Source organism: Mobula hypostoma, chromosome X1, assembly GCF_963921235.1.
Source record: "Mobula hypostoma chromosome X1, sMobHyp1.1, whole genome shotgun sequence".
NCBI classification, from domain to species: Eukaryota; Metazoa; Chordata; class Chondrichthyes; order Myliobatiformes; family Myliobatidae; genus Mobula; species Mobula hypostoma.
This window is the reverse complement of record NC_086128.1, coordinates 51,505,639-51,520,978: the sequence shown is the minus strand read 5'-3', so window position 1 is coordinate 51,520,978 and position 15,340 is coordinate 51,505,639. Positions and strand designations below refer to the sequence as shown.

The 15,340-nt window shown below is 43.6% G+C and overlaps 1 protein-coding gene across 2 annotated transcripts in view; it reads left to right on the top strand.

Annotated features, from left to right (window-relative positions):
- Positions 1–15,340, top strand: part of LOC134340623 (tumor necrosis factor receptor superfamily member 16-like) — a 138,935-nt gene that overhangs the window by 48,344 nt on the left and 75,251 nt on the right. The window contains exon 3 of one of the 2 annotated variants that reach the window (XM_063038068.1): positions 3,548–3,904. The exons of the other annotated variant lie outside the window; for it this stretch is intronic. Coding sequence (XP_062894138.1) covers positions 3,548–3,904 — 357 coding nt within the window. The remainder of the gene's footprint in view (positions 1–3,547; positions 3,905–15,340) is intronic. 2 annotated transcript variants of the gene reach the window in all.

Here is a 15,340-nt window from a genome sequence, read left to right as displayed (position 1 = left end):
CACCTTATATTCCGTCTGGGTAGCCTCCAACCTGATGGCATGAATGTTGACTTCTCTAACTTCTGCTAATGCCCACCTCCCCCTTGTACCCCATCCGTTATTTATTTATATACACATTCAACCCCCCTCCCTCCCCTCTCCCCCCTCCCCCCTCCCCCTTTTCTCCCTCTGTCCCTCTCACTATACCCCTTGCCCACCCTCTGGGTTCCCCCCGCCCCTTTTCTTTCTCCCTGGGTCTCCTGTCCCATGATCCTCTCATATCCCTTTTGCCAATCACCTGTCCAGCTCTTGGCTCCATCCCTCCCCCTCCTGTCCTCTCCTATCATTTTGGATCCCCTCCTCCCCCTCCCACTTTCAAATCTCTTACTCACTCTTCCTTCAGTTAGTCCTGACGAAGGGTCTCGGCCCGAAACGTCGACTGTACCTCTTCCTAGAGATGCTGCCTGGCCTGCAACTTTTATGTGTGTTGTGTGAGAGATATTAAACAACTACTTTGTGCCCGTCTTCATGAACTGAGGCTGATTCTTTGGTTGACAGATTTACTGTATGAGGAGAGATGCAGTGGGTGAGACACATATTCTTTAGAGTTCAGTAGAATGAGAAGAAATCTCACTAAACCCAGAAAATACTTACAGGGCTCACAGACTGGATGCGGAGAGGATGTTTCTCTGGCTGTAGAGTGTAAAACAATGAGTCACAGACTGAGTAAAGGGAAGGAAGTTTAGCACTCAGATAAGGGGTAATTTCTTTCTGGATAGGGTGACGAATCTTTGGAATTCTGTATCCCAGATTGGCTATCAAAGTCAATTACTGAGTTTATTCATAACAAAGAAAGAGAAATATAGACTTATAGATCAATAAGAGGATAGGGCAGGAAAATAGTAGAAAACTATTCAAAATTTGATGAGTTGTAGAGCTATTATGCTCTTCTCTTGCTACTATTTCTTATGTCTGTAAGTGCTTATGTATTTGATGCTGAAGGCCATTTTGTTTCTCCACAATTAAACTATATCCTTGTTGTGTGTGAGCACCTATTATCCTCTCAGTATTGCAACTTCAGTTGAAAACATCAGGAAAGAAGTTTTCAGTTGTCTTTTCCTACCTCTAAAGAAAACTGCCCTTGGCATTTCCAAGGTGCAACACAGATTCCTGACCATCAGTGCTACTGAGTAGACAGTTGGCACTATTGTGGTGTGCCAGCCTTTTGCTTCTTACAAACCTGTGTCACTTTAGTAATCCCAACAAATGGTTTGGCCAAAAGACATTTAAAGTCACATTATTCTAGAAACCTGTTCAAAGTAAACTGAAAGAAGTTTATTTCCAATCCAACCATGCTGCTTATGCAATTTGAAAAATGTTTTATTTATAGGAATGTGAATGCCAGTCAGAAAATTGAAACTAGTATATGAAAATCTTTCAAGGAAACAAACTTAATGTCCTTACTAGATTTGACCTAAATGTGATTTCAAACAGTATGGCTAATTCTTAATTACCTTTGAGTGGGATCTTGTTCAAGTTTAAGTTGTAATCTGGCTGTACATATATGCAATGAATGAAACAATGTTCCTCTGGACCATGATGCATCCACACAACATATATCACACACAGCACATAAAACAAAATTTTATACTATAAATAAATTAATAAAATATAATTTAAAATGCCAGTAGTAAAGTGTAGTGCAGGTAAACAGTAAACAGCTCGCCGCCCTAGTGACGGTACCTCAGTGGTGACAGGGTATTCATTAGTCTCACAGCCTGAGGGAAGAAACTGTTACCCAGTCTGGCAGTCCTAGTCCTGATACTCCTGTACCTCCTTCCTGATGGTAGTGGGTCAGAGAGTTTGTGGCATGGGTGGTAGGGATCTGCAACAATGCTTTGGGCCCTTTGTCTGCAACGCTCCCGATGAATGTCACGAAAAGGAGTAAGGGGACCCTCCTGAAGGTTTTTATTACCCTCTATGGGGTGGTCCAATGCATTACAGCTTCCATAACACGCAATGTTGCAGCCAGACAGGACACCCCTGATATTTGCTCCTATAGAAAGTTGTTAGAATGGTGGGGGTGAGGAGCCTTGCAGGTCGACAATCTCCTCAGAAAGTGTAGATGCTGCTGTGCCTTCTTGACTAGTGTGAAAGCTTTGTGGGTCCAAGTTACATCATTTGGTATGTGTACACCAAGGAACTTCGAGCTGTTTGCTCTCTCCACAGTAGAACCGTTGATGTGCAGTTGACCTGTGCCTTCTTGAAGTCTGCAATCGTCTCTTTTGTCTTGTCCACATTGAGACTCAGGTTGTTACTCTTGCATCATTTGACAAGCCTCTTTACCTCCTCTCTGTATGCCGACTAATTATTGTTACTGACATATTATCAATGAACTTGATGATGCGGTTTGAGCTGGATCTGGCAGTGCAGTATGAGTCAGCAATGCTAACAGCAGCAGACTGAGCATGCAGCCCTGGGGGGCACCAGTGCTCAGCGTGATGGAGCTTAACATGTTGCCGCCAAGTCAAACTGACTGGGGTGTTTCCATCAAGAAGTCCAAGATCCAGTTACAGAGAGGGGTGTTGAGTCCCAACAAGGCTAGATTACCCACTAGCCTCTGAGGGATGATTTTGTTAAAAGCCATACTGAAATTTGTCATATGAGGCATCATTTTCCAGGTGGGACAGGATGGAGTGGAGGTTCGAGGCTATGGCATCATTACTGGACTGGTTTGAGTGGTAGGTGAACTGGAAAGATTCCAATGTAACTGGAAAATGTGATCTTATACAATCCATTATCAGCTGCTCAAAGCACTTCATGATTGTTGAAGTCAGTGCCACTGGGTGGTAATTGGTTAGGCCAGTTCTTGTTGCTCTCTTGGGCACTGAAAAAATGACTGCCTTGAAAGCCTGCTGGTACAATGGACTGTTTCAAAGAGATACTAAAGACTTACGTTAAGACCTTTGTTAGGTGGGCTGCACAGTCCCTCAGCATCTGACCAGGTATGTTGCCTGGCCCTCCAACTTTGCAAGGGTTTACCCTGACGAGGATCCTCCTCATCTGCGACCAGACAGGGTGCCAGTTCCTCAGGAGAAAGGGGGTTTTCCTCGATATCACATCATTCAATGCATCAAATTGTGCATAGAAGACATTCAGGCTATTGAAAAGGGAGGTGTCGCTGTCATTGACACGCAGGGTGAACTTGTAATCAGTTATGCTTTCTATACTTTGCTACATGCACCGCATGTCCCTGATGTCACAAAGGTGCCTGTAAGTTTTCTATGTGTACTCACACCTTGCCTTCTGAGCATGGGAGAGCACAGCTCTTGCTGACTTTAGAGTCTTCCTATCCCCCAAACTGAAGGCAGCATCTCAGTCCCTAAGCAGTGCATGAACCTTTGCAATCAGCCATGGTTTTTATTTGCCCTGGCAGTGTAGTCAGCCCATGCACTTTATGCAAAGGATGATAACTGCCAGTCTTGATAGTTCTGCCTTCATCCCAAATGCAAATGATAGAAAAAAGAAACTTCACATTTAACTTACTGATGCTTTTTTTTTATCCTAGGTCTTTCTTATTCAGATGTCTCAAGCCATATTGAGCCCTGCAAACAATGCACTGTGTGTACGGGTACAAAAACCATTCTTATCCCTTGCATGGAGAACTTTGACACTTCCTGTGCTTGCATGAATGGGTATTATGAGGACAGTAATGGAGAGTGCCTTCCATGCAATATATGTGACAAGGGATATGGAGTCCTGGAACAGTGTTCTGAGGGAAGGAATACAATCTGTGAGGAATGCCCTGAAGGCACTTATTCTGACCAGGCGAGCAGTGTTGATCCTTGTCTCCCATGCAGTCCTTGCGAAGATTATGAAGAAATGATTTCAGAGTGCACACCTACACAAGACAACGTTTGCATCTGTAAGTCCTTCAGGCTTTTTCCTTAATATGCAGCTCATTGAAAATGTCAAATTGGTGGGATATATTTTGCAAGCTGGAGAGTTTTATTATGCCATGGGACTTTGAAGTCCTTTTGCACTGCAGCACACTGTTATAGAAGTTCATTTGCATTGTACAATACTGTTCAGAGGATTTTAGATTTGGACAGTACAGAAAGAAGCCATTCAGCCATACTGGCTCTTTGTAAGCAATCCAGTCAAGCCAATCCCCTGCTTTTTCCCTATACTCTAACACATCATCTTATCTTGTTCCCCTTCAATTCTCTTTAAAAAGCCCTGATTACTTTCCACCATTCATACAGGCAATAGTTTTCACATAATAACCATTCTGTAAAATAAAATTGTTCCCTTAACTGTCCACTCACCCCTCCACCCTGCTCCCAAATATTATTTGCCCACACTTTGAGTCTGTTTAAGCCTAGTATGCCTTTCTGTTACTGCCTCTTTATTAAATTTCATCTATGTTATCTCTCTTTTTTCCCCAGTCATAGTCATAGAAAACTACAGCACAGAAACAGACTCTTTGGCGAATCTAGTCTGTGCTGAACCATTAAACTGCTTACTCCCATCGACCTGCACCCGGACCATAGCCCTCCATACCCCTCCCATCCATTACCTATCCAAACTTCACTTAAACGTTGAAATCAAACTCGCATGCACCACTTGTGCTGGCAATGTGTTCCCTCATTGAAACACTTTCAATGAATTAAGTACCTGTATTCCCACACTCCTCAGTGCCCTAACGCTCACTGTGCAATTCTAACCCTGGTTGGTTCTCCCAAAGTGTAACACCTCACACTTGTCTGCATTAACTTACATCTACCATTTTTCGGCCCATTTTTCCAGATGGTCCAGATCCTGCGCAAGCTCTGATAGTCTTCCTTGCTGTCCACTACATCCCCAATCTTGGTGTAGTCCACAAATTTGCTGATCCAGTTTACCACATTATCATCCAAATCGTTGACAGAGATGACAAACAACAAAGGACTCAGCACCGATCCCTCCTGCACTCCACTAGCATGGGCCTCCAGGGTCAGAGAGGCAACCATCTACTATCGCTTTCTGGCTTCTCCCACAAAGCCAGTGTCTAATCCAATTTATTACCTCATCTTGAATGCCAAGTGACTGAACCTTCTTGGCTAACCTCCCATGTGGGACCTTGTCAAATGTCTTGCTAAAGTTCTTGTGGACAATATCTACTGCCTTGCCTTCATCAACTTTCCTGGTAACTTCCTTGAAAAACTTTATAAGATTGATGATACATGACTTAGCATGAAGCAATGTTGACTGTCCCTAATCAATCCCTGTATATCCAAACACTCATATATCTGGTCCCTTAGAATATCTTCCAATAACTTTCCCACTACTGATGTCAGGCTCGCTGACCTATAATTTCCTGGCTTATTCTTAGAGCCTTTCTTAAACAATGGATCAACATTGGCTATCCTCCAATCCTCCAGTACCTCACCTGTCACTAAGGATGTTTTAAATATCTCAGTCAGTGCCCCTGCAATTTCTGCATTAGCTCCCCAGAAGATTTGAGGGAACACATTGTCGGGCCCTGGTAATTTATCCACCCTGATTTGTCTCAAGGCAGTAAATACCTCCTCCTCTGTGATCTGTATCGGGTCCATACACTCACTGCTGTTTTGCTTAACTTCTGTGTCTGTCTCTGAGTAAATGTGGATGTAAAAAAAAATCCATTTAAGATCTCCCCCATCTCTTAGAGCTCTACACGTAGATTACCATACTGATCTTCCAGAGGACCAATTTTCTCTCTTGCTATCCTTTTGCTCCTAAAATATCTGTAGAATTCCTTAGGATTCTCCTTCACCTTGTCTGCTAGAGCAACCTCATGCCTTCTTTTAGCCTTCCTGATTTCTTTCTTAAGTGTTTTCTTGCATTTCTTATATTCTTTAAGTACTTCCTTTGTTCCTGCCTGCCAATACCTACTATGCACCTCCTTCTTTTTCTTAACCAGGGCTTCAATATCTTTCAAAAACAAATTCCCTGAACCTGTTATCCTTGCCTTTTATCCTGACAGGAACATGCAAACTCCTGTACTCTCAAAATTTCACGTTTGAACGCTTCCTACTTATCAAGTACACCTTTGCCAGAAAACAGCCTGGCGCTCCACACTTGCCAGGTCCTTTCTGATGCCATCAAAATTGGCATTTCTAAAATTTTGAATCTCAACCCGAGAACCAGACTTATCCTTCTCCATAGTTACCTTGAAACAAAAGATACTATGATCTCTAGATATAAAGTGTTCTCCTGCACAAACTTCTGTCCCCTGCCCTGTCTCAGGCCCTATTAGGAGATCAAGCCTTGCACTCTCTCATTGAGATTTCTATGTACTGATTAAAGAAACTCTCCTGAACACTTGGACAAACTCTTTCCCATCTATTCCTTTTATAGTATGGGAGTCCCAGTCAATATGTGGAAAGTTAAAATCACCTACTTTCACAATTTTATGTTTCCTGCAACAGTCTGTGATCTCTCTACAAATTTGTTCTTCTAATCCTGCTAACTGTTGGGTGGTCTATAATATAATCCAATGAACGTGGTCATATCTTTCTTATTACTCAGTTCAACCCATAAAGCTTCACTAGATGAGCTCTCCAGTCTATCCTGCCTGAGCACTGTCATGGCACTTTCCCTGACTGTAATGCCATGGCATCCCTCCCACTCTATAACATCTAAAACAACAGAATCCTAGAACATTGAGCTGCCAGTCATATCTAACCAAGTCTCACTAATGGCTACAATGTCTAATTCCACGTGCTGATCCAAGCCCTAAGTTTATCCGTCTTTCCAAGAATGCTCCTTGCATTGAAATGTACGCAGCTCAGAACATCAGTCCCACCATGCTCAACCTTTTGACTCCCGACTTTGAATGCGGTCTTAGCAACATCTGTACCCACAACCTCTCCACCATCTGTTCTGGCACTCTGGTTCCCATCCCCCTGCAACTCTAGTTTAAACCCCGTATACAGTGCCAGCAAATCTTCCTGCTAGAGAGTCCAATGATCCAAAAATTTTAAGTTATCCCTCCTTCGCCATCTCCTTAGCCGCGTGTTAAATTGTATGATCTTCCTAGTTCTGGCCTCACTAGCATGTGGTATGGGTAGCAATCCTGAGATCACAATCCTGGGGAACCTGCCCTTAGCACCTAACCTCCTGAACTCACTTTGTAGGACCTCATCACCCTTCCTACCCATGTCACTGGTATCGACGTGAATCATGATTTCTGGCTGCTCACCCTCCCACTTAAGAATGCCATGGGACTCGATCTGAGAGTCCCTGACCCCGGCACCTGGGCAGCAACACACTATCTGAGAATCTCGTTCTCGTCCACAGAATCTTTTGTCTGTTCTCATAACCAAAAAATCCCCGATCACCACAGCTCACCTCTTCTCTCCTCTTCCCTTCTGAGTCGCAGAGCTAGTCTCAGTGCCAAAGACCTGACCACTGTGGCTTTCTTCCGCTGGGTCATCCCCCCAACAGTATCCAAAGCAGTATACCTGTTGTTGAGGGGAACAGCCACAGGGGTACTCTGCACTGGCTGCCTATCCCCTTTCCCTCTCCTGACAGTCACCCAGTTACCTGTGTCCTGCAGCTTGTGTAGGGGGTGACTAGGGAGGGGTAGCACCTCTGGTGGGGGATCTTGCCGTGCCCTTTTCAGAACAATTCATCCACCTTTGGTCCCCACCTGGCGCTCAGCTCTCACGTGTGGCTCCAAGTAGCTGTAACACGCGCAGCGACCACATCCCCCGGTAAACTGTCTCGGCAGACTGGCCAAACTAGGTGAGGGTAGCCGGAGGGTCTTTGACCTTTGGTGAGGTAGGGGATCTGCCTGTCCCAGCATGTGAAGTCTGGCCCTGGCGGATTGAGCGGAGGAGACTGATTAATGGTCCAACGGTCAAGAAGGCAGGCCCAGCAGGCGTTGTGGAGCGCTAAGAGCACGACAAGACACTTACACGTTCTGGTCATCCACTGCAGCAGCAGAGATCTCCAGCCGTAATGGTTGTCTGTGCCACTGGATCAAGGTCTCTTCTGCCGAGAGAGTGGGATTACCCCTGAGTAATGGCTGTTCCACTTAAAACTCCATCACGCACAGGTTTCTATTGTGCGATTCATCTCAGTCCAAACTCCACTCGCCGGACTGCAGAGCCACCTACGTGTCCACAGATGAACGGCACAACAGCGTGTCTTCTTCGAATCCGAAGGACTACCCGTGGGCGCCTTGTGTGTAACTGCCTCCCTGTGTATACTGTATCAACCTCTCAGCCTCCCGAATGATCCTGAGTTCATCCGAAAGAGCATTCCACTATTTTGCCTGGCATCCCCTCTGCTCTAAATGTGCAATAAGAAAGAATAAATAACAAAAATATCTACCTTGCGCCTATGCCTCTCCTCACCGAAGCCACACTGAGCCAAAGCCTGAACTCCCCACTCTGACACAGGCCCACTCACACAATGACTGCTCCAACTAAAACCTAACTTCTTTTTATTGGACCTTGCCAAGTGCACAATCTAATGTCTCCTTGGGAACTGCGGCGTGCAAAATGTACTGACTGCCCCCTCTCACTTCTTTTAAACTCTCTGTCCCTGTACACAGTCCAGTGTCTCCTCAGGAACTGTGGTGCGCAAAATATGCTGACTGCCCTCGCTCGCCTCATTTAAACTCTCACTCCCTCTACGCAGTTCAATGTCTTCTTGGAAGCTGCGGTGCGCAAAATATGCTGACTGCCCTCGCTCGCCTCATTTAAACTCTCACTCCCTCTACGCAATTCAATGTCTTCTTGGAAGCTGCGGTGCGCAAAAATGTAGCGTCTGACCCCACCCACTTCTTTTAAACTCTCTCTCTCTATGCAGTGCAATGTCTCCTCAGAAACTGTGGCATGCAAAATGTGCTAACTGATCCTATTCACTTCTTTTAAACTCATTTTCCATCTACGCAATCCAATCCAATGTCTCTTCAGGAACTGTGGCACGCAAAATACTACTGCTGAGCTTTTGGAAGCTAATTTGTGCTACATAGTTCAATGCACTGTCTAGATTGCTGCATTTTCTCTGAGTCCTCCATGATTAAGACATGCAAGTAGGTTACCAGTTAAACGCAGTGTTATTAAACTATGTGATGGACATATATTGACATCAATTGCTCACTTTGAGCAACTAATGTCAATATATGTCCATCACATAGTTTAATAACATAATTTTGTGTGTGCATCTCCCATAAATGCTGTCAACTATTCACGTGGAAGTAGATTTCTGTGGAATGGGTGAGGCCTGGTTCTATAAAAGAGACCGGTCTAACCAGGTCGATGTCATTGAGTCCAAAGTGCATATTCTCTGGTGGGTAGGAGATCCTTATCATTTTTAATTGCTTCTCCCTCCCAATTACCCAGTAAATGCTCAGGGAAAAATTATTAAGTATTTAACAACAATAGAAAGTCATCACACTTTAGTTCCCAGCACAAAGGATGTGGTTTGGTAGCAGTTGGAATGTGCATATTCTAGAATTCTAGTGCTAAAGTTAATGGACATCCAGTATACATGTCAGACAACCTCAGAAATTTTCAAATTCTATCTCTTGCAAGAACATGTTTATTCACCCTTAGTTAGGCTTGAAAGATAAAATATGAAGTGACCATAAGCAACCAAGATTAGTTGCCACTTAACTGGGTCTTGGTTTCAGTACGAGTATGTGCAACACTATTTCATAGTTAGCAATTGGTATTTCACAGATAGTGTGGTAAACATGAATGTTGAGTAAACTTCTTCAACATTAATACTGAATGTGCAGCATTACATTAGGGTTAAATGCTAACTATGACAGAGTAGGTCTGCCACAAATAATTTCTTCTCCCCACCCCCAGTAGTCCATAATTCTTATTATCCCTGCCTGGCAGTGCTGATGGTATACTTATCAGGTGCACATGCCAAACTGATGGACCTAACTCTCTGTATCTTGTTTTACGGCGGTTGGCATGGACCTAACTGATGGGTGGGCTGTCTTAAAAAGGTAACACACATCAAAGTTGCTGGTGAACGCAACAGGCCAGGCAGCATCTGTAGGAGGAGGTGCAGTCGACGTTTCAGGCCGAGACCCTTCATCAGGACTAACTGAAGGAAGAGTGAGTAAGGGATTTGAAAGTGGGAGGGGGAGGGGGAGATCCAAAATGATAGGAGAAGACAGGAGGGGGAGGGATAGAGCCAAGAGCTGGACAAGTGATAGGCAAAAGGGGATACGAGAGGATCATGGGACAGGAGGCCCAGGGAGAAAGAAAAGGTGGGGGGAACCCAGAGGATGGGCAAGGGGTATAGTCAGAGGGACAGAGGGAGAAAAAGGAGAGTGAGAGAATGTGTGTATATAAATAAATAACGGATGGTGTACGAGGGGGAGGTTGCGCCAATGCCATTGTGATCTTATTGTGATGAATATATTTATGGACATTTGTGATTGTGAAGAAGGATATGAATTCCTGTGTTTTGATATTGTGTTCAGGCTCAAGGTAACAACTCCCCTACATTTCAAAGAATGGACTATCCCTTTTCTCCTGCAGTTAGGAGAAGGAGATCCTTAGTTAAAAGGTCATTGTGTATGTGTATATATATATATTGGTTGGTGAGTTTGTATTATGGGGGCTAGTGTTTTGCACCATCTGTAATTTGATTGAAGGAAGCCTATGGTGGGAAATTCAGATGGGGAGTTTAGTGATGGTATGGAATTGGTTTTGGCAAGAAATAAAAGGAAAATGAGTTGGGATGAGGGAATTTGGTTTGGATGAGGAGGGCATTAGGACTGGGGTGTACTCTAGGAGAAGACTATCAGAGTACATTTTCTGGCTTCTGTGTAGCCTGTCAAGCTGCTCCTTTGGTGTCTAGGAGAGCTCATAAGAAATGTGTTCCTTGGCGGACGCAGGAATGTGCAGAGACTGGAGATAGGCTTTTTGTGTTTTGAAATGTAGATTAATGCAAGAAGCCTTGCTGAACTTTAAGAAGAAAAGAATGATAGCAAGGAAGGTTGTTAGGAATGCTGAAAAGGAAGCTTGGAGGGGTTTTTGCTCATCAATAGGGAGGGAAACTGGTCTGACAGTGGTGTGGAGAATGCTGAAGTAAATGAATGGTGCAAGAGGTTATCATCAGATTCCAGTGTTAGCGGAGAATGAAAATTTGGCTACAATAGGCAAAGAAAATGACTGCACTATCCAACCTCAAGACAATATGGAGGGACAGCAACATCACCATGAAGTACAAGATCAGACTCCTGCGTGCATTGGTATTCTCCATCTTCCTGTACGCATGTGAGACATGGACCCTCACAGCAGAGCTACAGAGGAAGGTACAGACATTGGAAATGAGATGCTATCGCAACATCTTGGGCATCTCATACTTGGACCACATCACAAATGAGCAGGTCCGCAAGACCATCCAGCACCACATTGGCCCCCATGAAGACCTTCTCACAATGATGAAGAAAAGAAAGCTGAGATGATACAACCATGTAACAAGATCCAGTGGCCTTGCAAAGACCGTTCTACAAGGAACTGTGGATGGGAAAAGGAGGAGAGGTAGACAGAGGAAAAGATAGACAGACAACATTAAAGAATGGACAGGGAGAACATTTGCAGTGACCCAGGCTCTGGCACACAACTGTGACAGATGGAACAGACTGGTGCAAAGCTTGTCATGACGGCGCCCCGACGACTCCACCAGGAGTTAAGGGCGCAAGGAAGGAAGGAAGGAAAAGAAAAGGCAGAATATCTGGGAAACACGCTTGCAAAGATGCATAGACTAGACAATTTAGGGGAGGGGATATTAAGAGATGACAGTGTATTTAAAATAATGGAAAACATGGCAGTGATCAGGCTGATGTTTGTTTTGGAGAAGAGAGAATCACTTGCTGTTGATGTGGGTTTTGTAAATGGAGATACATATGATGCCTTTGTACTACTGGGAAATGATATTTGGAAAACATTTACAGTAAAAGAATCAGTAATTGCAGTGTTTCCAGACATTGAAAAAGCTTATGATAAGCTATGGAGGGAAGGGCTTTTGATTACACTCAGTAAGCTTGATTTTGGATTTTTTGTTTGGCTTGTTGTTTAGAGTGAAGATGGGTGAAGAAGTGTCATCAGAGTTTACAGTGGATAATGGGGACCCCCCCTTCCCCCATGTAGTGTTGTTAGTACAACATTGTTTAATCTGATTAATGATATTTTTGATTGTGTTAGGTCTGGACTTGTGATTGGCTTTGTATACCGATGATGGGGCTCTGTGGAAAAGGGGCTGTAAGACTGCCTACTTGGTAACGTCTGCGCAGACCGCGTCATCAGCAATGGAAGAGTGGTCTCTGAACTGGGGTTTCAAATTTTCAGTTCCTAAGTCAAAATATATGGTTTTTACTCAGAAACATAGAGTGGATTATATTCACATTACTCTGTATGGGTGTCTGCTAACTAGGGTTCCTGTGTTTAAATACTTGGGGTTATGGCTGGATGCAAGACTGACTTGGAGAACACATAATGTTTTGGGAGGATAAATGCATGCAGATTGTTAACTTTATGCACTCTGTGGCTGGGTATGGGTATAAATGGGAAGCTTCTAAGGTTGTTCTATTGACAATTTATCATACTTTAATGTGTGCTTGTCTGTTCTATGGTTGTATGATTTATGGGGAGGCAACTCATTCATTTTTATGTAGGTTGGATGTCCTACAGGCAAGTACACTTCGAGTCTGTAGTGAAGCATTCCGGATCACACTAAGATGCACTGGGAGTTGAACTAAGAAAGATGCCTCTTGTCCTGCGGAGAGTGAAAAATAAGCCTTGCATACTGGACTTCCATAGTAGGGTGGGGGGAGGGTCGTGTCCCATTTAATTCTGTTTTAATGGATTGTTGGAAATATATTAGCAGACTTGGTAAATGTTTTGGGTGGATATTAGGGAATATGTGCAGGAGTATGGTCTTGAGGATTTGCGAATTGGCCCAACAGTGGCTTGGCCAGGAGTTTCACTTTGAAATTTCCAGATGTGGGAATAGATTTGTTGTTACTGGGGGATAGATGGGGTCTTGTGGGTAGAGAGAGGGTGTCAGGTCACTTACAGCAGCAGCATATATCCTTTGTGCCTATCTTTACAGATGGTTCTAAAGACCCAGCTAGTAATGGGCTGGGCTTAGAGATATTAATTCCCTGGTTTAATCTTGAGGTGGAAAAAGGCTGACAGATGGGTTGTCCATCTATACAGCAGAATGTATGACCATTATCATTAGTCTGCAATGAGTTGGACTAGTGCAGCCAAATAGAGTCGTGATCTGCTCAGATTCTGCCTCGGTACTGCAGAGTTTGCAGTGGATGCGTTCAAGGAAACCTGATCTGTTTGACGGAGTTGTATTAAAATGTATATGTTCTGGAGAGTGCAGGAATAGTACCAGTTTTGTTGTGTGCCTGCACACGTGGGCTTATCGGGTAATGAAAGGGCAAATGTTATAGAAAAACAGGCACTTACTAAGTCAGGTAGATATAGTCAATTTAGGAAAGTATGAAGCAAAATTTGTATTAGGTTGGCTGGGAAATGGCAGAAATTGTGGGATAGGTGTGGGACAGAGAGGTGGTACTACAATTTGGTTCGATCAGTTCAGGGAAGATGTGTGGTTGGCAAGATTGAGGTTTGGACATGGGTTTGCACTTGTTGGTAAATGTGGGGATGGGTGGTGTGACTTCCGTGAAGTACAAGAGACAGTGGAACATGTGATCATGGTGTGCCACAGATATTTGTTGGAACATAGGAAGCTGTTTGGGTAATTATTGGGCAGATTTTAGGTACCTAGGCTGCAGAATATTCTGCCACCTGAACCAGGGATGGTGAAGTTATGTAGGGTCCTATTGAGCTCTTCAATTAAAATAGGTTTGGGAGGTAGGATATGATCATCATGGCTCCTTTCATACTCCATTACAGTAGGTGGCGGTAATGCACTTTCCTGGCAGGAGAGAACCGCCATGAGCACAGAAGAAGGTATGGTAAGTTGCATTATTTCAGACTGATGTTTTGAAGCTGTTGTCCAAAGGTCTGATGGTATATATCTGTATTTTCATTTTGGTAATTTGTTATTTTTCCTTTTTTGCACTGTAAATATTTTTGTACTTTTTCTAGAAAATTTTCACCTCTGGCACACCATAAACAACTTCGTACTGGGATAGGGTATACTGTAATTGCCTGCAGAACTCTTACATCATCTGCTAAAGAAGGCATTTGGCCTTTTCATCCTCTTGTTGGTCTTGGATTTGAGGGATCCCAGCCTGGAAAGTGTATTATGGAAAGGGGTCTCACATACTCTTGCCACAGAGTTTTCATTAACAAATTCTTTTGAGTCGTATGGAGAGTTAATTAGCATTCCTATTTGATCATGTGTTGGAGCTGTAAAAGAGAAAAACCAAATTGAATTGACTTTATTATTGACTTTATTTCTGGACTTTAACTTCTGGAGGAGCTCTATTTTAAGCAATATCTGTGGAGGTAAAAGGATGGTTGATGTTTTGGGTTGAGACCCTGTATCAGGACTAACTTATTCCTTTACCTCTACAGATGCTGCTGACCTATTGACTTCCTTGTCTAGCAGTTTGTTTCTTATTTCTCTTGTAAAATAGCCAGCTGGAAAAGTGATAGTCAAACTCCAAACAATGCACTGTCTCCGCGTGACATTGAATGCAGATCCTTCAATTCCTCTGATAGCAATTTGCTCAATTTCTGCACGATCTTTCTATTTCAAACATAGGACAGTGAAGTTTACTGAGGTTCCCTGCACTCCCCAACAATCCTCCATGTATACTGCACTTGTTCCTTCCGAAACTAGTTTGAACATTTTTTAAATTGTAGAACTATTGGCATCTGAATATTTCATAGAAAACCCAAAGTAGATGCTTGATTATGTTTCACCAAACTCTTCAGTATTCAGTTTCAAAACAGTGATCCACAAGGAAAAATTGTGGACTTGCTGGGAGTCCAACCCAATGGTTTTCTTTTTTTGCCCCCTCTAGATCTGCTGTGCATCTGACACATTTATTCATGGAAGTGGGCAGACATAATCAGTGGGCTGCCCCTTCCACAATGTTCATTGAAAGGTTGATCAAGGTTACATAGTTGATCTGGTTGGTTTAGGCTCACCTCAGTTACTCAACGGAGAGCTGCAGTTCCAGACTTGGGAACCTATCACAGTTGTGTTTTGTTTTGCTTTAAGTTTTCCTTGAGGTTCAACAGTTAGCTGCCACTTAGAGGGGTTATGACCCATATAGCTCTTCCTTCCAATATGAAACCTCGCCAATCCATACCTCCATTCTTGGCCAAAGAAATCCTGATCTAACTGCTTGCTGCACTTATTCATGGGCCCC